Source organism: Oncorhynchus mykiss, chromosome 1, assembly GCF_013265735.2.
Source record: "Oncorhynchus mykiss isolate Arlee chromosome 1, USDA_OmykA_1.1, whole genome shotgun sequence".
Classification (NCBI taxonomy): domain Eukaryota; kingdom Metazoa; phylum Chordata; class Actinopteri; order Salmoniformes; family Salmonidae; genus Oncorhynchus; species Oncorhynchus mykiss.
The window spans coordinates 27,329,392-27,354,424 of record NC_048565.1 but is presented as its reverse complement, the minus strand read 5'-3'; the positions used below and the strand labels follow the sequence as shown (position 1 = coordinate 27,354,424).

General features: G+C 42.9%; 1 protein-coding gene across 1 annotated transcript; it reads left to right on the top strand.

The window, feature by feature from the left end:
* Window positions 1-12,418: 12,418 nt before the first annotated feature.
* On the top strand, window positions 12,419-21,877 carry LOC110520123 (protein-glutamine gamma-glutamyltransferase 2). Its single transcript, XM_036974703.1, has 14 exons — window positions 12,419-12,551; window positions 12,597-12,615; window positions 13,613-13,783; window positions 13,950-14,180; window positions 14,559-14,677; window positions 15,287-15,415; window positions 15,507-15,684; window positions 16,917-17,055; window positions 17,159-17,262; window positions 17,419-17,661; window positions 17,864-18,130; window positions 18,339-18,499; window positions 18,677-18,813; window positions 21,432-21,877. Exons 2-14 carry the CDS (start codon window positions 12,600-12,602, stop codon window positions 21,577-21,579), a joined length of 2,043 nt encoding a protein of 680 aa, XP_036830598.1. The 5' UTR covers window positions 12,419-12,551; window positions 12,597-12,599; the 3' UTR covers window positions 21,580-21,877.
* Window positions 21,878-25,033: the final 3,156 nt, after the last annotated feature.

Genomic DNA, 25,033 nt, shown 5'->3' with positions numbered 1-25,033 from the left:
CCAGGGTACTCTGAAAAGTTGCTAAATCTAGCAACAAAATTGCTAAATTGGCATCACTGCCCGAGAGTCCCTTCATTGAAAAGTCATAGTTCAACTGCAAAGCTGGACAAGGACAGTGTAATCACCTTATTGGTTTGCTGTACACTAGCAAACTACATCAAAATGGGATGCAAGACTGTCCCTCCCACGCAGAGCAAAACTTCTTTACCCCAGACCTAGCACGTCCCACCATGCACTATGTGTTTAAGTTATAAACCCATCAATACTGTGGAGATCTCAAACATAAAGCCACCCACTGGCGCCCAGAAAGGACATGTCCCTCTGTAAAGAAGGTGTGCTGAGGTGAGGGATTGTAAGTGACCTCTACTGCCCAGTACCACTCCCCCTGCCTTGCGAAGAATTTGCGCAAAGCCTTAAGAACCTCTCTGACATTGGAAGCACATTCATGAACTCCAGCACATCAGCCAAAGTGTACCCTCGCAGTATAGTGATCTGCCTTGACATGTCAGACTCTCAATGTGCCAGAGCCCACCTCCACTGATGATTACCCCACCTTTCCACTGCCTCCACAGCCCAGTAGCTTTACAACTGTTCTGAATCAAGATGAGGTGGACCTTTACAGTGGTATGGAGACAGTCTGATTCAGAACATGTCAAGAGGGAAACTAGAGCGCAAAGTAACTATAAAGTCTGTCATCGTGTGCACTCTCAGCGCATTACCTCATCTATACTGTACAAAAATGTAAATATAAATGCAACATGTAAAGTGTTGGTCCAATATTTCATGAGCTAAAATAAAACATCCCAGAAATGTTCCATATACACAAAATGCTTATTTGTCTCAAAGTTTGTGCACAAATATGTTTACAATCCCTGTTAGTTAGCATTTCTCCTTTGCCAAGATAATTCATCCACCTGACAGGTGTAGCATATCAAGAAGCTGATTTCATGATCATTACACAGGTGGACCTTGTGCTGGGGACAATAAAAGGCCACTCTAAAATGTGCAGTTTTGTCACACAAAACAATGCCATAGATGCCTCAAGTTTTGACAGAGTTTGCAATTGGCATGCTGACTGCAGGAATGTCCACCAAAGCTGTTGCCAGATAATTTAATGTTAATTTCTCTACCATAAGTATTTCATTCAGTACAGTCCAGTACTACTCTGGTATGTGGGGATGTGTTCCTGAAACAGAGGGGCATCAGCTCATTAACAGTTACACTTTAGAGCCAAATTGGAAGCGATCCTAGCATGAAGTAAAGGTAGTTTACCCAGGTGACACATTCTACCCAGGTGACTGTGGAGTGTGATACACTGAAACAAACAGCTAAATCCACTCCAAGGAGGCCCTGTCTAACACGGCACAGAAAGAGGAAGAACTGATCCATTAGGGTTAAGCTTTAAAGCCAACTCTAAGTGGGTATTCATCTGTTTTGTTTAAGCACTGGACCTGACTCCATCTATCCACGGTCTCTGATGTTGGCTGTAAGGCCAGAAAAACAGCTTTATAGTACTGTAGTCTCTAAATTCAGTGTAAATGTGTTTTTCTTTTTTTCACACTGGAAGCATAGAAGGAGGAACTGGTTTGCCTGAAGCTTCGTAATAATAGACAACTACCTTAGCTCATCTGGCTCCTCTGCAGGTGCAGCCTCACTGTAACACAGAGCAATGCATTACAGTTGATCAACGAGTCTACCTGATAAGTGGTACAATTAAGAAATAAGGCACGAGGGGGTGTGGTATATGGCCAATATAGCACGGCTAAGGGCTGTTCTTACGCACCACAAACCCCCGAGGTGCCCTATTGCTATTATAAACTGGTTACCAAAGTAATTGGTAACCGCCCCCAGGTGGTGAAGGTAGGAAACTACATCTCCACTTCGCTGATCCTCAAAACTGGGGCCCCAAAAGGGTGCGTGCTCAGACCCCTCCTGTACTCCCTGTTCACCCATGACTGTGTGGCCATGCACGCCATCAACTCAATCATCAGGTTTGCAGATGACACAACAGTAGTGGGCTTGATTACCAGCAATGACAAGACAGCCTACTGGTAGGAGGTGAGGGCACTCGAAGTGAGTGTGGTGTCAGGAAAACAACCTCTCACTCAACGTCAACAAAACAAAGGAGATGATTGTGGACTTCAGGAAACAGCAGAGGGAGCACCCCCTTATCCACATCGATGGGACAGCAGTGGAGAAGGTGGAAAGTTTTAAGTTCCTCAGCGTACACATCAGACAAACTGAAATGGTCCACCCAGACAGACAGGAGGCTGAATAAATTTGTTTTGTTACCTAACATCCTCACAAACTTTTACAGATGCACAACTGAGAGCATCCTGTTGGGCTGTATCACCACCTAGTAAGGCAACTGCACCGCCCACAACTGCAAGGCTCTCCAGAGGGTGGTGCGGTCTGCACAACGCATCACCGGGGTCAAGCTACTTGCCCTCCAGGACACTTGCAGCATCCGATGTCACATCAAGGACAACAACCACCCGAGCTACTGCCTGTTCACCCCGCTACCATCCAGAAGGCGAGTCAATGCAGCTGCATCAAAGCGGGGACCGAGAGACTGAAAAACAGCTTCTATATCAAGGCCATCAGACTGTTAAACAGCCATAACTAACACAAAGAGGCTGCAGCCTACAGTACATACAAACTTGAAGTCATTGGCCACTTTAATAAATGGATCACTTTAATAATGCCACTTTAATAATGTTTACATATCTTGCATTACTCATCTCATATGTACAGTTGAAGTCTGAAGTTTACATACACTTAGGTTGGAGTCATTAAAACTCGTTTTTCAACCACTCCATACATTTCTTGTTAACAAACCAGTTTTGGCAAGTCGGTTAGGACATCTACTTTGTGCATGACATAAGTCATTTTTCCAACAATTGTTTACAGACAGATTATTTCACTGTATCACAATTCCAGTGGGTCAGAAGTTTACATACACTAAGTTGACTGTGCCTTTAAATAGCTTGGAAAATTCCAGAAAATTATGTCATGGCTTTAGAATCTTCTGATAGGCTAATTGACATCATTTGAGTCATTTGGAGGTGTACCTGTGGATATATTTCAAGGCCTACCTTCAAACTCAGTGCTTCTTTGCTTGACATTATGGGAAAATCAAATGAAATCAGCCAAGACCTCCGAAAATAAATTGTAGACCTCCACAAGTCTGGTTCATCCTTGGGAGCAATTTCCAAATGCCTGAAGGTATCACGTTCATCTGTACAAACAATAGTATGCAAGTATAAACACCATGGGACCACGCAGCCGTCATACAGCTCAGGAAGGAGACGTGTTCTGTCTCCTAGAGAAGAACGTACTTTGGTGCGAAAAGTGCAAATCAATCCCAGAACAACAGCAAAGGTACTTGTGAAGATGCTGGAGGAAACAGGTACAAAAGTATCTATATCCACAGTATAACGAGTCCTATATCGACATAACCTGAAAGGCTGCTCAGAAAGGAAGAAGCCACTGCTCCAAATCCGCCATAAAAAAAACAGACTACGGTTTGCAACTGCACATGGGGACAAAGATCGTACTTTTTGGAGAAATGTCTAAATCTTAACTGAGTATACTGATAGTTTGTCCATCTGTTAGTCTTCTACATATCTGCACATCAAATTCAGGAACGTAAACGCCTGCTCCTGTGTGCACAATATCTGGGTCTTTGGATCCATCTGTGAAAAGCATAAAAACTTCTGCCAATGTAATTGTCAACCAGTTTCCCTATATCACTGACCTCTGACCAATCTTTCCTTTCTCTACCAAGGTTAGATCAACAACATGATCAGGGAGTAACCATGGATGCACATTCCCTATCACCACAGAAGGGCCAACCTCTAACTACCTCAAACCACTCTCATTAGCAAGCTTTCCAACTGTCCAACCAAAACCACTGCCTTGTCTACTAGTATATTCCCAACAGTCATCTAGAACAGTAGCAGTGGGATGCTCAACCTCACAGCTTTTCAACCTAACCCAATAACCTAACCCAACCTAACCCATTTTTATACCGTATATCCAAAGACATCTCACCTGCCTCCAGTAGTAAGGCACATATAGATCTTGATTTAAATGCACCAATACATATCCTTAAATCTATATACTGGATTCTGCCCAGCTCTGAAGCCAAGTCTTCAACGCTGTTCATAAACTATACACCTGTAATCAATGGTCGTCCTGATCAGAGCTCTATAAATATCCATCAACGATTGTCTGTCAGCACCCCATTCATAACCAGGGACCGAGTGCATAAGATTCACTACCTTCTTACACTTTGTTTAAACATTTAGGACATGATTTTCCCATGTATATCGCTCATTGAACCATAGACCCAAACATTTGTCCTTAACTCTCCCCATAGGCTGTCCATACAGAAACAACTGTATATTATCAGCAACTTTCTTCTTCGAGAACATAAAACAAGTCTTTGCCACTGACAATTTAAAACCCAGTCAATCGACCATCTTTCAACATCCACTATAGCTTGTTGTATAGATTTGATCACATGAGAGACATTCCTTCCCCTCTTCCAAATAGCTCCATCATCAGCATATAGGAAAGCCCCCTACCTACATTCAAAAACACATCTTTAATCATAATGTTGAACAAAATTGGACTGATAGCACTGCCTTGAGGAGTACCATTGTCAACTCCATAGAGCGATTTAATTAGTAGGTCAAAACCCAGTTATATAATCTCCCACCAATACCAAGTCTTTCCATCTTAATCAGTAGGCTTTCTCTCCACATACTGTAGTGTCATAAGCCTTTTCAATGTGAAAAAAGACAGTAGCCATTACTTCCTTTGTGATCAGAGTTTTTTCAACTTCATTGCTCACCTTTACTAATGCATCCAAAGTAGATCAACCTTTACGGAATCCACTTTGACATTGACTCAATACACCTCTATGTTCCAGGAAATATGACTGTCTATTGACTGTCGTCTTTTCCATCAGTTTACACAGGTTAGAGGTATTGGTCTATAACTGTCCGCTCATGAAGAGTCCTTACCAGATCTCCAAATCTTATTAAATAATCCTAGACGAACATGTATGACCTCATCAGGTAGATGCTAAAACATTACATGGCACAACCGATCATGACCTGGGACAGTATATCCACAGCCTAAAGGCTAAACGCATCTCATATACAGTAAAATCAGTATCCAAAGAAGAGTCAGCAGTATCCCTTTTCTTATTAACATTAACATGAGTATTTGAAATCTCACACCTGTGTTGCTTATATACTTGATCCAAAGTAACCCCACTATGTACCCTAGCAAATGTCTTCCCCAACAAGTCAGCTTTTTCTTTATCAGTTACGGCTATTTTTTGACCCACAACTAAAACTGGACTGCAAGTTGACTTGCTTCTTTCAGTCATTTTCTTCAACATAGACCATACAACCCCCAGCTCAGTACCCCTGCCCATTGTAGAGCAGAACTGTCTCCAAGCATTTCTCTTGACAGACTTGATGACCCTGCGTACTAAAGCTATCTTCCTTTGGAAATCAACTAGATTCTCAGGAGTAATATTCCTATGCAACACTCTGTAAGCCCTATTACTTTCTTGAATAGCTGCAGTGCACTCTTCAGTCCACCAAGGAACCCCCTTCCCTTTCTCACCCACTTCACTCACTGGTACATATACACTTGCAGCACTCAAAATCAGAGGTTACAGAGGCAGCACATACTTTAAGCAACGATCACCATCTTCTGAATGGTACCCTACCTGGAATAGTAACATCACAGTTCATGGTACACCAAATTGTGAAATGATCACTTCCAACAGTAGAATCATTCATTCGATTCCATTCACACATAGATGCAATAGAGTACGAAGCCATTGTGAGGTCCAGGCAGGATGTAACCCCTCAAACAACATCAACTCTTGTATCACATCCATCGTTAAGACATACAGTACACCACCACCTACTGTACTGGAGTGTGAGGCCAGTTACGGCCTAACTATATACATTAAATGAGTTCCGTTCCTCCAAAAAAAGTGAAATTGAGCCCCAGACAACACTTCCCTCCCATTACCTCCCCCCACTACACCACCCAAACCCCAACCCTGTCCAGCCTCTCTAACCCTTTCACACAATCTCTCCCTATCTACGTCATACAGTTCACAAAATATCAACACATGCTCCACCATTTTCTCCACTAAACACTCATCACATGGGCCTGTTTCATGTCTCTCTATCATCATTGCCAGGTCGCAGTTGTAAATGAGAACTTGTTCTCAACTGGCCTACCTGGTTAAATAAAGGTGAAATAAAATAAAATAAAAAATCCACAACATCCTGCAAGAGACAAATCTTCCACAACTCCCACAGCTTCATGTAAATTTGTCATCACATATTTCACATTCCCATCTCTCTTCCATACAGCCCTCAATGCCATCAACGGCATACAAGGCCACACCCACTCCCTGTCCCACCTCAAATATGTAATCTATCATCAGGGTGAACAACACTGGACTAACCACACTTCCCTGAGGAGTGCACTGTTCACATCAAACCACATTGACTGGATCCCTTCTAGCCATGATCCCGTTAGACCTGATGATGTATTTCTATGCATGAGTTCAGCTAGCCAATGTCACCATGACACCGCCTACAAGTGTGATTGGGGATTTCTATTGTAGATGCAGTTTAAGTCTATCTTCATACTGTACTGTGTTTGATACTCTGACATTACCTTTGGTGCTTTCAAGACATCTGGTGACACGTTCAGAACAACTTGGAACTGGGCCGACTTCAGTGCGTTCAGAACAACTTGGAACTGGGCCGACTTCAGTGCGTTGTAAACAACTGGGAACCCGGGAAAAAACTATTTGAATGGTAATCCAACTCGTAATTCCAACTCGGGAACTCTGGCCTCTTTCTACTCTTTCTAGAGCTCCGACTTTCTGACCTGAAGATCTCTGACTTCATGATTTGACCTCGTATTTTTTTAGAATTCCCAGTAGTTTTGAACACGGCATGGGAACTTTGAAAAAAACTAGGTCAAATCATGACGTCAGTCCGAGTTTCCGACTTGGAATTCCGAGTTGGATGACTGTTCAAATTGATTTTTCCCAGTCGGAGCTAGTTTTTCCACAGTTGTCTGTCACGCGCACATAGGGCCAAATCTAACGTTGAGACAAAATAACAAATAGCCTAGTACCACATGTAACTAGTGGGTGTAGATTAACTTCTGGTTAGTTAACAGTATCTTTTTCTGATACCTACAAAATTACAATTACATTTCCTAAAAGTAATGTCAGAAGTGGGATTTGAACCCACGCCTCCAGGGGAGACTGCGACCTGAACGCAGCACCTTAGACCACTCTGACATCCTGATGTTCATGTATCAGAAGATTATAACATATATGAACACAGTTTTGTGTAAGACAGTTGAAAAGATAGTTAGTAATAATAGTACGGCGAACAACTGAATAAATAATGAAACAAGGAAGTTTATCTGCAAGCAAGCAAGCAAATGAGCAGCTAGCTATCATGCATAATTCCTAGCAGCTAGCTAATGTTAGCACGAGGTTTCAAACTCTAGGCAGAGGTTTCTGTCTCCTGATGTGACCTTCTGGCATCACTGCAGCACGCACTCAGCCTGTGTTGATGGAGATGTCTCCAAGTGCCACTGCTGCATACTTGGGGGAAGGAAGGAGCAAGAACAAGACCTCCTGAGGACCATAGACAACTTGAAATATCTTATTCATACTCTGTGTACATGTTGACAGAGGTGTCTGACTCGCTGTCCTTACTTCAGTGTTCCTGTTGTAGTGAAAGAGGGGATTCATGACTCACCTGGGGTGTAATTTCAGGGAGTCACTCGATCTGGGTTGTCCCTGCCCTGTGTGTCTACACAACCAGCCTACAGGCAGCAATGCTTCCTAAGGTAGGATGGGCTATGCTCCAAAAGTACTCCCGCTCTGTCAGGAGAAGAGTATTTATGTCTCAGCGTTTGCACAAGCATGAGAGAAAAATAAGATGAGGGATGCATTGTTTCAGTGACGGTCTGAGGAGAGTTAAATCAAATCAAATGTATTTATATAGCCCTTCGTACATCAGCTGATATCTCAAAGTGTTGTACAGAAACCCAGCCTAAAACCCCAAACAGCAAGCAATGCAGGTGTTGAAGCAAGTTGGCTAGGAAAAACTCCCTAGAAAGGCCAAAACCTAGGAAGAAAACAAAGAGAGGAACCAGGCTATGAGGGGTGGCCAGTCCTCTTCTGGCTGTGCCGGGTGGAGATTATAACAGAACATGGCCAAGATGTTCAAATGTTCATAAATGACCAGCATGGTCAAATAATAATAATCACAGTAGTTGTCGAGGGTGCAGCAAGTCAGCACCTCAGGAGTAAATGTCGAGTGGCTTTTCATATCCGATCATTAAAAGTATCTCTACCACTCCTGCTGTCTCTAGAGAGTTGAAAACAGCAGGTCTGGGACAGGTAGCACGTCCGGTGAACAGGTCAGGATTCCATAGCCGCAGGCAGAACAGTTGAAACTGGAGCTGCAGCACAGCCAGGTGGACTGGGGACAGCAAGGAGTCATCATGCCAGGTAGTCCTGAGGCATGGTCCTAGGGTTCTGGTCCTCCAAGAGAGAGAAAGAAAGAGAGAAAGAGAGAATTAGAGAGAGCATAATTAAATTCACACAGGACACCGGATAAGACAGGAGAAGTACTCCAGATATAACAAACTGACCCTAGCCCCCCGACACATAAACTACTGCAGCATAAATACTGGAGGCTGAGACAGGAAGGGTCAGGAGACACTGTGGCCCCATCCGATGATACCCCCGGACAGGGCCAAACAGGAAGGATATATCCCCACCCACTTTGCCAAAGCACAGCCCCCACACCACTAGAGGGATATCTTCAACCACCAACTTACCATCCTGAGACAAGTCCGAGTATAGCCCACAAAGATCTCCGCCACGGCACAACCCAAGGGGGGATGCCAACCCAGAAAGGAAGATCACATCAGTGACTCAACCCACTCAAGTGACGCACCCCTCCTAGGGACGGCATGAAAGAGCACCAGTAAGCCAGTGACTCAGCTCCTGTAATAGGGTTAGAGGCAGAGAATCCCAGTGGAAAGAGGGGAACCAGCCAGGCAGAGACAGCAAGGGCAGTTCGTTGCTCCAGAGCCTTTCCATTCACCTTCACACTCCTGGGCCAGACTACACTCAATCATATGACCCACTGAAGAGATGAGTCTTCAGTAAAGACTTAAAGGTTGAGACTGAGTTTGCGTCTCTCACATAGGTAGGTAGACCATTCCTTAAAAATGGAGCTCTATAGGAGAAAGCCCTGCCTACAGCTGTTTGCTTAGAAATTCTAGGTACAATTAAGAGGCCTGCGTCTTGTGACCGTAGCGTACGTGTAGGTATGTACGGCAGGACCAAATCAGAGAGATAGGTATGAGCAAGCCCATGTAATGCTTTGTAGGTTAGCAGTAAAACCTTGAAATCAGCCCTTGCCTTGACAGGAAGCCAGTGTAGGGAGGCTAGCACTGGAGTAATATGATCAAAGTTTTTGGTTCTAGTCAGGATTCTAGCAGCCTTATTTAGCACTAACTGAAGTTTATTTAGCGCTTTATCCGGGTAGCCGGAAAGTAGAGCATTGCAGTAGTCTAACCTAGAAGTAACAAAAGCATGGATTAATTTTTCTGCATCATTTTTGGACAGAAAGTTTCGGATTTTTGCAATGTTACGTAGATTGAAAAACGCTGTCCTTTAAACAATCTTGATATGTTCGTCCAAAGAGAGATCAGGGTCCAGAGTAACGCCGAGGTCCTTTACAGTTTAATTTGAGACGACTGTACAACCATTAAGATTAATTGTCAGATTCAACAGAAGATCTCTTTGTTTCTTGTGACCTAGAACAAGCATCTCTGTTTTGTCCGAGTTTGAAAGTAGAAAGTTTGCAGCCATCCACTTCCTTATGTCTGAAACACAGGCTTCTAGCGAGGGCAATTTTGGGGCTTCACCATGTTTCATTGAAATGTACAACTGTGTGTCATCCGCATAGCAGTGAAAGTTAACATTATGTTTTCAAATGTCATCCCCAAGAGGTAAAATATATAGTGAAAACAATAGTGGTCCTAAAACGGAACCTTGAGGAACACCGAAATGTACAGTTGATTTGTCAGAGGACAAACCATTCACAGAGACAAACGGATATCTTTCCGACAGATAAAATCTAAACCAGGCCAGAACTTGTCCGTGTAGACCAATTTGGGTTTCCAATCTCTCCAAAAGAATGTGGTGATCGATGGTATCAAAAGCAGCACTATGGTCTAGGAGCACGAGGACAGATGCAGAGCCTCGGTCTGATGCCATTAAAAGGTCATTTACCACCTTCACAAGTGCAGAGTTAATAGCTCCCCCTGGTGTGAACACTTGGACCAGTGATTATTTTATTAAAACTTGGCTTATCCACTCACTGACTGTATATCACTATACACCAGACTTGACCTTTACAGCCTACCATGTTGTTTTCATATCCTCTCTGACCTCCCAAAAAGGGAGTCACATAGTAGTGGTGTGTGACTAGTCATACTGGTCAACTGTCATCGTCACCTAGGTGCTATGTGGAAGAAGTTCTGTGAGCGGTGGACACCCCATTTTCCCGAAATCTTACTGTCACAGCATTCCTCAGTCTCTCTTTTGGGTGGGGCAGAATGATCACCGGGTTGTTTGCCCCCTGTGTCAGCAGGACAGAGGGGCTTCTGTGTGTCAGCAAAAGCAAGCACCACCCAAGCGATGTAACAGCACAGTGAGAATCTGCTACCATCAGAGTGATTAGAGATGTTATTGTTAGAGATGTTATTGTTCCCTCCACTTTCCACTCACGCAATTCCATAGGCCTCATTTCCTATTTATAGTCACTGAGAATTAACCAAATATGTCACACACTGTAGCAAGGAGGCTCGGTGCTGTCATGGTGATGAAGAAATTTCCCTCATATTGTTTCTCTTGTAGTGTGTCTCCTTACTCCAATATTGGAATATGACTTCCTGAGACACGGTCTGGCTGGCAAACACACGTACCTCTTACGCACTCACCATTCAATTACTCATAAATTGTAACTTCACACAGCCTAATAAGTACAACTGATAGTGAGCATGTACACACTCAAAAAGTACTCTAATATATTTTATTACTATGTTGTATATTAGTAGTAGAATGTTGGACTTGAATCCTATGACTTGGACTTAAGTTGAATCTCACAAATGTAATAACGACTTGAACTTGGAGCGTTGACCCTCATGACATGACATTGAAGGACAGATGATACATGAGATGATATTTCAACAGCATGCGTTCCACTATAAACATTTTTCTTCTTGCTTTTACTATTATTCTTTAACATTGGGACATAGAGACATCATATGGATAGGTAAAAAGATCACCGTTATGATATTTCAACACAATATATTTTAGTAGTAGTACCCTTCCCACTTTTCACATAATTTCAGTATAAATACACTTTCAGCTTTTTAATTAACTGAGCAAGTCAGTTAAGAACAAATAATTTTTTACAATGACAGCCTACCCCAGCCGAACCATAACCTGGACAACACTGAGCCAATTGTGCCTCACCCTATGGGACTCCCAATCACTGCCAGTTGTGATACAGCCTGGAACTGAGTGCCTCTAGCACTGAGATGCAGTGCTTTAGACCGCTGAGCCACTCAGGAGCCCCAGATTTCACTGTATTGGATGTGTAATCGATGTCCTATAGTTGATGATAAACGTTTGTTTAAATGGATGTTTAACTTTTTTATTTAAAACCAGCTTGGGTTTGATTGTTTTGCTTTACCATGTGCCAGGATAAATAGCTCCAGTCAATATCCTGGACTGCAATTCAGCTGAACAAAATTTAATTTTAACATTTGAAGTATATCATGCTGTAAACTTATTCAACTTGTATATTTTGTAATTGGTGACTTTCAGGCTTTATACATAAAGAATAAAAGTGGCCATGTACGCAAAGCATTTACTGGAGAACTGTTGGATTAGTAAAAGTGTGCCCTATGCCCTGAACCCTTTATCCGCTTAACAGAGAACACAGTGTTTGAGCTTAGATCACCGTGGGAGAAAAAGGTTCCGGCACACGGCTGACACAAACTATAGTAAATATTTGGGCTCTCATGCTTTTTTCAGTAGAAGTAAAATATTGAAGTAGGCAGAGCTTGTGCTTCCCAACTCAAGCTTGTACACACACGCACACACGCATGGGCACGCATCCAATCACGCACGTACACACACACGCACGCATAGATTGTGGGTACACCTCTGTTCTGGATCTCCACAGAGTGTGATGTCAGAGGTCAGGGAGAACAGTGAACGGGAGGTGTGTATGGGTGAACATGTGTGTTTGAGCACTAGGACAGGGCCGTTCCTCTCCAGTATAAATACTGGGTCCTGGTGGAGACGGGTAGAAAAGTGGGGCATACACCTTCAGGACTGAGTGAAAAGACAAAAGAGGAGTCAAACTTATCATAAAAGGAGGTTACACGGCAGAGAAGAGAAGATTCACAGAGGAGTTATTCACCACAAAGAGTGGAGAATGACTGACCAAAACGGTAAGGGATTTACCATTATTTCACATATTTTTAAAACCATTGGTAGTGCCCTCCGAAGTAGAGGAGACAAATATTACAAGCAATTTCTATGTCTGTGAAAAATGTGCTGCCGGATGAATTCACAGCCGTGTGTTAAGGTCAACCATTCTAATTTAAGCAATGCATACCAGGAGAGCATGAGACCAACAGGCTCACATGCGCTAATCATACAAATATGAGGATGGAGCAGAGGTGTTATCTGACAAAGTGTATTCTCAAATGTGTACATTTCTACATTTAGACAGAATATACAGTAGATCTGTGTTTCTCCTTGTCAAAAATGAAAGTTGGTCTGTTTCTGTCTGTGTCTCTGTGTGTGATCGTAGTACATGGCACACAAGTGTGTCTAACCTCAGGAATGGCTGAAGGATGACTTCAGTTTGATGGCTTAGATTGGTCTCTTTTGTGCCAATCTGACCTGGCAAACCAGGTCTATACTTACTTATTACTTGATGGTTTATAAAGAGCATCTGCAAAAAGCATCAGACTTTGTTATTCACCTCTGTTCTTTAAAAAAAGCTTTCTCCCGCGCTACTGTTACAATATAGGATTAACATACATTTCTGGCAATCATTGTCATAACCCTTTAACATCAAAACAGCAATATTAATGTTTTCACACAGTGCCACATGCTTGAGTGGAGTTGTCTACCGACGGTAGCTGCTATAAATATGAAGTCGGGTCCTTGATTTTATGACTCACACTGATAGTCAGGCTCAAATAGATGACTTGTCTGACCTTTCTGTGGTTTGACCTGTACAACATGGGACAATTGTGATTGATATGACTAAACTAGAGATCTCTCTATAAATATGAATATCTACAAGAGTAATAGTACAGGTGTGGTCTGGTTACCCCCTAAAACATCCTCTTGAACTCATTATTTGTAACTATACAGTATAATAGGTTTTTATTAGAAGTGACTGAACCCTATGCTTTTTCTTTGATTGTGTTCCAGGTGTATTTATGGGGATGGACCTGCTTTGCCAGGTGAACAGCCATGCCCATCGTACAGAGGAGATGGACGTGGAAAGGCTGCTGGTTCGTCGGGGGCAGCCCTTCTCCCTTGCCTTGCAGTGCCACACAACCCTGTCCCCTAAACACAAACTAGCCATGATCTTGCATCTAGGTAAGCAACTCAAGGACAAGGACCATAAGCTTAAGTCAGCAATAGAGTGGATACTACTGCACAGTGGGAGGAGGAGTTAGTTATGATTGACAGATATAAAAAATAAAATGGTCTGGGAAAACAGCTTTGACTGCCAGTATATGTGTGGTTTTGTTTGTGTGTTTAGGTAAGGAGGGTGAGGTGGTGGTGAAGGTGTTGGATGCCCGTGCTGGCAGGGACAAGTGGTGGTTCCGCCAGCAGGGGGCTCAGAGTGAGGTGCTGCTGACGATCCACAGCCCAGCAGACGCCCCTGTGGGACTCTACAGCGTGACAGTGCTGCTCCTCTCCCCTGACGGACACATCCTGGAGAAGACAACACCAGAGACGTTCTACCTGCTCTTCAACCCCTGGTGCAAAGGTGAGCTCACACATGCATGTCCTGCGTGCACATGCACACACACACTAGTTGAATCAGTAAAGAAGTATTGAAAGTGCTCAGTGTTGCGGCACTGCACCCTGTCCTGTTTTATTTGCTCTTTTGGTAAGGTGGAGGGCTCACGGAGGTGCCACTCTCAGAAGGTTAGAGTCAGGGAAGATACCGTCTTCAGTTGTGTACTTGTGTCTGTCCCTGTGATTACTTTGAATTACATTTGAGCCGAACATGAAATTATAACAACATATAGAAAAATATTAAATTAGTGGAACAGATTGCTTATATGAAAGTTGTCAGTTGTGTGATATCACTACAACAAGAATGCCTCACTCTTCTCTGAGTCTTTATTTTTCTCCCTCCCAGCTGACTCTGTGTACCTCCCTGACGAGGAGCTGCTAGAGGAGTACATCCTGAATGAAAATGGCCTCCTTTACCAGGGTTCCTGGGACCAGATTTCCTCACTACCCTGGAACTTTGGACAGGTAGCAAAGAAACAGCACTTCTGAAGGACAGACAGCCAACACAGCTGAGATAGAATAGAGAGCCCAAACCTGTTGAACCCATTATCAACCCATCGATCCAATGAGAACCAGATCTCAGTGATGTGCAGCCTGAATCACAGTTCTAGCTGAGGCATTCCAAACAGAAAGATTAACAACGGGGCATGTGGGTGGGTGTTGGCAGCCAGTGGTTTCTGTCAAGTCTGTAGGCTTGATGGTGGCCTGTGTGAATTGTCACAGCTTGGTGTCGTTTGGAGACACCATGCACCAGCTGGCAGAGGAAATGTCTTTGGTGGATGTAAGACATTTTTACACTGGATGTGTGAAAATACCAACCACTCAAACGTGGGTTTTTCTCATCCGAGAGAGACAGAGACATAGTCACATAGACATTGAGAAAGAGACAGACAAACAACCTGCATGGCTTATTGTCTCCATCCAGTGAGGAGAAAGTACATAGAGTCACAGTCACAATCAACAATTCTATGTATGTATTTTTAACACTGGTTTGAGATGTGTATCTACGTCATCATGAGCTCACTTAATGCATTCTCATAATATTTTTATAATCCCTCATGTCATTTTTCATAGTTTGAACAAGATGTGGTGGACATCTGTTTTGAAATCCTGGACAATTCACCTGCTGCACTGACAAACCCAGAGATGGACACAGCCAACCGAGCAGACCCAGTGTACGTGAGCAGGACAATTACTGCCATGGTAAGGTTCACTCTATAACTTCATTATTTCTTCACATTGAGAATAGTTATAATCTCACAGTAATTAACCTACCTGCTCTACACCTGTGCAGGTGAATGCTAATGATGACCTTGGCGTGGTGTCGGGCCGTTGGGACGGGAAGTACGATGACGGGGTGCCGCCCACACGTTGGACTGGCAGTGTGCCCATCCTCAGGCGCTGGAGTGAGGCCGGGGCACAGAGGGTGCGCTACGGACAGTGCTGGGTGTTCTCAGGCGTAGCCTGTACAAGTGAGAGACACATATGTGGACAATTACAAATACCTAGGTATCTGGTTAGATTGTAAACTCTCCTTCCAGACTCACATTAAGTACCTCCAATCCAAAATTAAATCTAGAATCGGCTTCCTATTTTTGCAACAAAGGATCCTTCACTCAAACTGACTATCCTACCGATCCTTGACTTCGGCGATGTCATTTATAAAATAACCTCCAACACTCTACTCAGCAAATTGGATGCAGTCTATCACAGTGCCATCCGTTTTGTCACCAAAGCCCCATATACTACCCACCACTGCGACCTGTATGCTCTCGTTGGCTGGCTCTTGTTGGCTGGCCCTCGCTTCATATTCGTTGCCAAACCCACTGGCTCCAGGTCATCTATAAGTCTTTGCTAGGTAAAGCCCCGCCTTATCTCAGCTCACTGGTCACCATAGCAGCACCCACCCGTAGCACGCGCTCCAGCAGGTATATTTCACTGGTCACCCCCAAAGCCTATTCCCCCTTTGGCCGCCTTTCCTTCCAATTCTCTGCTGCCAATGACTGGAACGAATTGCAAAAATCACTGAAGCTTGAGACTCTATTCTTCCTCACTAACTTTAGGCATTAGCTGTCAGAGCATCTCACAGATCACTGCACCTGTACATAGCCCATCTGTAAATAGCCCATCTGTAAATAGCCCATCTGTAAATAGCCCATCCAACTACCTCAAACCCATATTATTTATTATTATTATTTTGCTCCTTTGCACCCCAGTATCTCTACTTCATCTTCTGCACATCTATCACTCCAGTGTTTAATTGCTAAATTGTAATTACTTCACCACTATGGCCTATTTATTACCTTACCTCCCTAATCTTACCTCATTTGCACACACTGTCTATAGATTGTTTTCCTATTGTGTTATTGACTGTACGTTTGTTTATTCCATGTGTAACTCTGTGTTGTTGTTTGTGTCGCAATGCTTTGCCTTATCTTGGCCAGGTCGCAGTTGTAAATGAGAACTTGTTCTCAACTGGCCTAACTGGTTAAATAAAGGTGAAATAAAAATGAAATAAAAACATAGGAGACAACACACTGACACAAGATGGCTCTCTCGCTTTGGCTCTCTCTCAGCTAATTTCCTAACACTCTCTGGTTCTATATTTGCACTATCAAATATTTCATTCAGCTACAGTATATTAAGCTATAAACAGACTATATGCTGTTTGCTGATTGGTTCCTTTCTCTCACCCATCACACAGTTCTTCGCTGTCTGGGCATACCCACTCGCCCAGTTACAAACTACTCTTCTGCCCATGACACTGATGGCAACCTGAATGTGGACTATCTGTATGATGAGCAGCTGGAGAGTGTGTCTGAAGGCAGGAAGGACATGATCTGGTAAGGCTCACAACCTTCTATAGTTTTCATGTTGCTTTCATTTCTAGATATCAGCTTAGAATTATGCAGAATCAGCACTGTATGATTGTGTGTGTGTGTGTAGGAACTACCATTGCTGGGTGGAGTCCTGGATGGACAGGGAGGATCTTCCTAAAGGCTATGATGGGTGGCAGGCTCTGGATCCCACCCCACAGGAGAGGAGTGATGGTACGGTCCCACTTCATATTCATGAGCAGTCTTGGTTTACTATTCCCTTTAAAAATCTATTTTTCTATGTTTGGGCTACTACAGGAAGTTACATTTCATACATGTTTTTCTGTATAGTAGTTTTTCTTGCCCTCATCCCTATCTCCTCCTTCTCAGGGGTGTACTGTTGTGGGCCCTGTCCAGTCAAGGCGGTGAGGGACGGTGATGTGGGGATGAAGTATGATGCAGCCTTCGTGTTCTCTGAGGTGAACGCAGACCTGGTCACCTGGATCGTCTACCCAGATGGCCAACGCTCACAAGTTTCCCTCAACCAGAATACAGTGGGCCAAAACATCAGCACCAAGAGTGTGTACGGAGACTACAGAGAGGACATCACTAAACATTACAAATACCCCGAAGGTATTCACTTCCTTCCCTTAAACAAACATACTGTAATGTTCACACCTGCACAAATACTAGCACAGATGGGAAGAGAACCTAAAGAGTACAGTAGACTGTTACACACTACAAATACCCCCAAGGGAAGGGTGTCACTTTGGACACATACCACACGAACACACCGTTAATTGAACAGTATGGCATCCTCCTTCCTTTCTACCAGGTTCAGTGAAGGAGCGTGAGGTGTATGAGAAGGCAGGACGGCGGGTAACGCAGCCGAATGGAGCACCAGGGCAGCTGGAGCTGAAGATCAAACACGCCCAGGCCGTCCTGGGGACAGACTTTGATGTGATAGTGGAGGTGCACAACGTCGGTGGAGAGGACACCCCAGCCCAGCTGACTGTGACGTCCAACGCTGTCACCTACAACAGCCTCCACCGGGGGGAGTGCCATAGGAAGACTGCCAGCCTGACCGTGCCAGCCCAGAAAGGTGGGCCTCAACTGCCATCACACAATCAAACTTTTGAACTAGTGTGAGACCCTGTGTTTGATTTATTTTTTAGTGGCACTGGGTCAGTCTGACCCCTGGTGTTCTTGTATGTTTAGGAACCAAGTTAACAGTGCAAAACTATGCCATGGAAAAAGTGTGAAACAATACAATAACATACTTTCTCCTCTCATCCCTATTATTCTCACAGCTCATAAGGAAGTGCTGCGGCTACGGTACGAACACTACGGGGCATGTGTGTCTGAGCATAACCTGATCAGGGTCACAGCACTACTCCAGGTCAGCGGCCAGCCCGAAGTCGTCTTACAAGAGGTCAACATCCAACTGAGCATGCCTCAGCTCCATGTCAAGGTACTATCTGGAACTGGAAATGGCTCTGGTGAAGCAATGCTTAAATTGAGTACTATTGGTCATGAGAATGGATATGTTCAAGTGCAAACAGTGGTTTATAGTATATTGATTTAAGGTTGTTTGTTACTGAAATGATAATTTCTGATGATGCCTACACTGTCCATGTTCTTTCCCCAGGTAGTGGGAGATGCAGTTGTATCTCGGAAATTGATTGCCCACATTAGCTTCACCAATCCACTGCCTATTACCCTCAGAGGGGGCGTGTTTACTGTGGAGGGGGCAGGTCTGACAGCAGCGCGGGAGATCCAAGCACCGTAAGTATCTCTGTGTGTTGTATGTGAGAGAGGAGATCCAATCTTCATTGAATTTGTATTCGCTTTTTCAGCAATGAGAGAATGTACGTAGACCTGAAACTCTTTAAAACCTAGGGCTCTTTAAGATCTCACACCCTGTGCAGCAGCTGCAGATTTAGAGGGGGTAGCATCTCAGAGAGCTTTTGGCTGCTACTGTAAATTCCTCAGCAAGGACATAGTCTGACCGCATTGCATGAGTAAAAATAACAAGATCTGCTTTTCTCTCGCTCCACCTCCCTTAAAAAGACAAAGAGAGATCCTGACATATCCTCCTCATCCCAGGCCAACGATGATTAAACCGCCCCAGCATGGCTCTCCAGGACCACAGGCCAAATGTTACCACACATAACCTCCAAAAAGAGATGCCAGTGTAAACATATGCCCTCAGACTAAACACAGGATAATATCTCTGCTGGCCGTCTGGGTGAATTTAACATTCTTTGACAAAACATCACACTTCCTGGAAGGACCTAGCCTACCTCATTTTGTGTGAGAAAAGTGTGAGAAAAAAAAATCCACATTTTCATAGCAGCACCAGGGTTGGGCAGTCATATAGTTTCTGTATCATGGGGTATACGGTATTACCAAAGATTTTTTATAAATAACCCAAGATAGACCAGAACTGAATCATAGTGGGCCGAACAAGCAAGGTGGGCAGAGCCAAGCATGAACTAGTGAGATCCTATTGGTGTGTTCTAGCATTTATTTGCATATTTCCGTTAGGGAATTCCGACTCTGTGAAATAGGCGTGTGAAATACTCAATTCGCCCTTGCACTCCTTCTAAACAATGCAATTTTTGAAACTTTGGCAAAGGGTAAAGTCTACAAAATGCAGTCCACTCGGTTTGTTACACATTTTAGTTTTGGAAACAGAAAACTGTACGGAGATCAAATGTTTTATAGATGAGAAAATGTACAGAATGTCGGCAAAAATCAATCTCGCTCCATCTTCTCCCACTGCCGGCCACTGGGCTTCCTCTCATCACCATATTTGGTAATGAGTGGAAACACCAACCGAATGCTTCACATTTACACATCCGGTGAAATATCCTGCTCATTGTTCCATCTGTGGTATTACCGAATGTGCATGCACACAAGGGGCGGTATTTAAAAAAACACAAAAAAATACAAATGTAGGCAGCAGGGATCTTGATCCAGGAGGGGATTGAATGTCTCTGCTGTAAACAAGAAGCTTGATTTTGACATCTAGCCACATAGCTAGCCAGTTAGCAAACAAAATGCATAGCTGGTGCCCTGAGATGAATCATTTATTTGACACATCTTAGATTTCTTATAGTCATGCTTAATTTATAAGCAGTGGCGTATGAGTTTCCCCAAACCCAATAAACACTTTTTCAAGGGAGTATTGAAAATCATACCATCTGTATTTTGAAATACCCCGGCATACGGTATAAAAGGTACAGTATATCACCCAAGCCTAAGCAGCACATAGCCACAACTGTAATTTCTGGCAGCTAATCGAGTTTACAATTCCAGCAGACCTGAATGTTAAACAATTTGTGTGGTCTTTCCCAGAAATATAGGACTACAAAAAAGTTTCTATTACCAGATAATGTTTCTGAATGAGCAGGTTTTTGGCAAGAGGTGTTAAAATACACTGAACAAAAATATAAACGCAACATGCAACAATTTAAAGGATTTTACTGTTACAGTTAGTTAATTTAAAGAAATCAGTAAAATGAAATAAATTAATTAGGCCCTAATCTCTGGACTTCACATGACTAGCCAGGGGCACAACCATTGGTGGCTTGGGAGGACAGAGGCCCACCCACTTGGGAGCCAGGCCCACCCACTGGGAAAACAGGCCCACCCAATCAGAATGAGTTTTTACCCACAAAAGTACTTTATTACAGACAGAAACACTCCTCAGTTCAATCAGCTGTCCAGGTGGCTGGTCTCAGTCGATCACACAGGTGAAGGAGCCGGATGTGGAGGTCCTGGGCTGGCGTGGTTACATGTGGTCTGCGGTTGTGAGGCCGGTTGGAAGCACTGCCAAATTCTCTAAAAAGACGGAGGCAGTTTATGGTAAAGAAATTAACATTCAATTCTCTAGCAACAGCTCTGGTGGACATTCCTGCAGTCAGCATGCCAATTCCACCCTCCCTCAAAACTTGAGGCATCTGTGGCATTGTGTTGTGTGACAAAACTGCACATTTTAATGCCTTTTATTGTCCCCAGCACAAAGCGCACCTGTGTAATGATCCTGATGTTTAATCATGTTTTTGATATTCCACACCTGTCAGGTAGATTATCTGGACAAAGGCCAAATGTTCACTAACAGTTATGTAAACAAATTAGTGCCCAAAATTTGAGAGAAATAAGCTTTTTGTGCATATGGAAAAATGCTGGGATCTTTTATTTTAGCTCATGAAACATGGGACCAACGCTTTCCATGTTGCGTTTATATTTTTGTTCAGTATAGCGTGACATGTTTGACATGGCCTCATTGAACACAGCAGGAGACCTCCGGTAGTATTTTAACCGTTAGTGGAACAGAGCAAGACTGAGTTGAAAGAACTATGTGTGCTTGTAGTGAAACGATCTCTTTCCTCCTACAGAGATGACATTGGACCAGGTCAAGAGGTCAAGGTCAAGTTGTCCTTCAAGCCCACCCGAGCAGGCCTGAGAAAACTGATGGTCGACTTTGATGCAGACAGAATAAGGGATGTTAAAGGCATTGCCACTTTGATTGTGAGAAACAAGTGAACTGTCAATTAACAACGTATATCATATCATGTATATTTCTATATAAAATAATTACCCTGTAAATGCAATATGAAAGTGAGTTGCAAAATCATGTGTTGTTATTTTCTATTCTTCTTGATGATCTTATGAAGAGATTTACAAGCCTTGGCAAAGAAAGGTGGGTCTCTGAATCCAAAAGTATTGCTAGAGTCCGGAGACTAAATCTAAATGTAACCATACCCTTTGTCACGTAGAGTAGGCCAGAAGGCTAAACTGAAAAACCTAACCTCTATCAAATAAAAATATGGCGGCAAAAGTACTTCTGTGCAAGGGTGTTTATTTATATAGTGAATCCGGTGCCAGGTTTCCTCCAGACGTGACACTTGGCATTTAGGCCAAAGAGTTCAATCTTGGTTTCATCAGGCCTGAGAATCTTCTTTCTCATTGTCTAAGAGTTCTTTAGGTGCCTTTTGGCAAACTACAAGCAGGCTGTCATGTGCCTTTTACTGAGGAGAGACTTCCGTCTGACCATTCTACCATAAAGGCCTGATTAGTGAAGTGCTGCAGAGATGGTTGTCCTTCTGGAAGGTTCTCCCATCTCCACAGAGGAACTCTGCAGCTCTGTCAGAGTGACCATCGTCACCTCCCTGACCAAGGCCCTTCTCCCCGATTGCTCAGTTTGGTCGGGCGGCCAGCTCTAGGAAGAGTCTCATTTTGAGTCTCATAGCAAAGGGTCTGAATACTTATGTTAATAAGGTATTTCTGTTTTAGTTTAAAAAATGTGCAAAAAAAAACCAAAATGTTTTTGCTTTGTCATGATGGGTTATTGTGTGTAGATTGATGAGGAAAACATTTTATTTAATCCATTTTAGAATAAAGCTGTCACGTAACAAAAATGTGGAAAAATGGAAGGGTTCTGAATTCTTTCTGAATGCACTGTAAGTCCAATTTGGATATGTTTGGCTGTTTTCGTTGCATAACATGTAGAAGCGGTCTCTATTCAGGTTAAGAAGAAGTGACTACTAAATGCTAACTCCCGTTCACATAAACTGGTTAGCACAGCTAGCATACCGAAATCAGTGGCTGTAATCAAATTAGTTTGTAACTGTAATTCAGTTGATTGGTAACAATGACAAGAACATGTGTTAGGTTGACATCCCCATACAATCATTATACTCTGATTTTTACCTCAACATAGTGTGAAATACACATATAAACAATAGCCTAAATGTCATCTAATTTTGCAGGGGGGCAATGAGGAGACTCAGGATCGTTCCCCCCCACAGCTCTTTCCCCCACGTGTTTCCATGGCAATTCCATTGTTTTGGTCGAGTTCAATTGACTTCTCCACCGCTACTATGCGTAGAACGCGTCATCGGGTTGAACGTTCATCTAGCGCCAAACTGTGCATGTGCAGGTCCTCAAATCCAAGGCACTCCTTCGATACAAGGTTATTTTTGACAAAACTGAATACGTTTGTCACTCACGTGGTTGGAGTAATAAAAATGTTCAACTGCTTAGGACATTGGCTCGAATCTAGGTTGTGCCTTTAGTTTAGAGAAATTGAACAACTACGGAATAATTTTTCACTTCTCTTATTGACTTCTCAAATCCCGGCCTGGTCTCTTTTGAACAGTCGCAATTATTATTATTTTTTTCATGGTGCACAAGACACCTGTCTGTTTTACGCCTGTCTCAGTGGACTTATATATTGCGGAGGCCACGGTGATGGCACTGTCTATCACTCTTAAGACATGATACTGAAATGGTATATGGTTTTTATGTAAAAAAATAATGGTGCAACACTAATAAATATAATATTCAGGGAGGCACGATATATAGGTGAACATATCAGAATCGGACGATATTAGCTATAAATGCCAACATTGGCATTGGCCCGATGTCTAGTTTAACGCCAATGTGCAAAACCAATGTCAAAGCTGACGTGCATACCTACAGTTGAAGTTTACATACACCTTAGCCAAATACATTTAAACTCAGTTTTTCACAATTCCTGACATTTAATCCTAGTAAAAATTCCCTGTTTTAGGTCAGTTAGAATCACCAATTTATTTTAAGAATGTGAAATGTCAGAATAATAGTAGAGAGAATTTTTTATTTCAGCTTTAATTTCTTTCATCACGTTCCCAGTGGGTCCGAAGTTTACATATACTCAATTAGTATTTGGTAGCATTGCCTTTACATTGTTTAACTTGGGTCAAACGTTTCAGTTAGCCTTTCACGAGCATCCCACAATAAGTTGGGTGAATTTTGGCCCATTCCTCCTGACAGAGCTGGTGTAACTGAGTCAGGTTTGTAGGACTCCTTGTTCGCACACGCTTTTTCAGTTCTGCCCACCAATTTTCAATGGGATTGGGCTCAGGGCTTTGTGATGGCCACTCCAATACCTTGACTTTGTTGTCCTTAAGCCATTTTGCCACAACTTTGTTTTTGTTTCATCAGTTCAGAGAACATTTCTCCAAAAAGTATGATATTTGTCCCCATGTTCAGTTGCAAACCGTAGTCTGGCTTTTTTATGGCAATTTTTGAGCAGTGTTTTTTTCCTGGCTCAGGTTATGTCGACTCGTTTTACTGTGGACATAGATACTTTTGTACCTGTTTCTACCAGCATCTTCACAAGGTCCTTTGCTGTTGTTCTGCGATTGATTTGTAATTTTCGCACCAATGTACGTTCATCTCTAGGAGACAGAACGCGTCTCCTTCCTTAGCGGTATGACGACTGCGAGGTCCCATGGTGTTTATACTTGCGTATTATTGTTTGTACAGATGAACGTGGTACCTTCAGGCATTTAGAAATTGCTCCCAGGGATGAAGCAGACTTGTGGAGGTCTATCATTTTTTCCCCAAGCTGTTTAAAGGCACAGTCAACTTAGTGTATGTAAACTTCTGACCCACTGGAATTGTGGTAGAGTGAATTATAAGTGAAATAATCTGTCTGTAAACAATTGCTGGAAAAATTACTTGCATGCACAAAGAAGATGTCCTAACCGACTTGCCAAAACTATAGTTTGTTAACAAGAAATGTGTGGAATGGTTGAAAAGCAAGTTTTAATGACTCCAACCTAAGTGTATGTAAACTGTATGGTTTGCATTAAAGTTTATAATATCAAAGGGAGTTCAATGAATTTATAGCTGCCTAGCCAGCTGTAAAACATGAACAGTCAGTGGTGAAGGTAATGGGTCTATTCTAAAGGCAGAGACAGACCCTGATGGTATTTTCTCAAGATTGAGAACGAGGCCAAACCTGCCATAAACATGATTGTTATACAAGGATGTCCTAGTGGAAGGAAGATTCCATTGGTATTTTATTAGCCCAGACAAGGGATGTGCTGTAACATTGTTTTTGCATGAATTTTGATGAAACTTACTCATTTTGCCAGAAGCAGATTAATGTTGTGTAGGGCCATTTTTTCAGTTCCTATTTGATGGCAACATATTGCTTCAGCATTTGCAA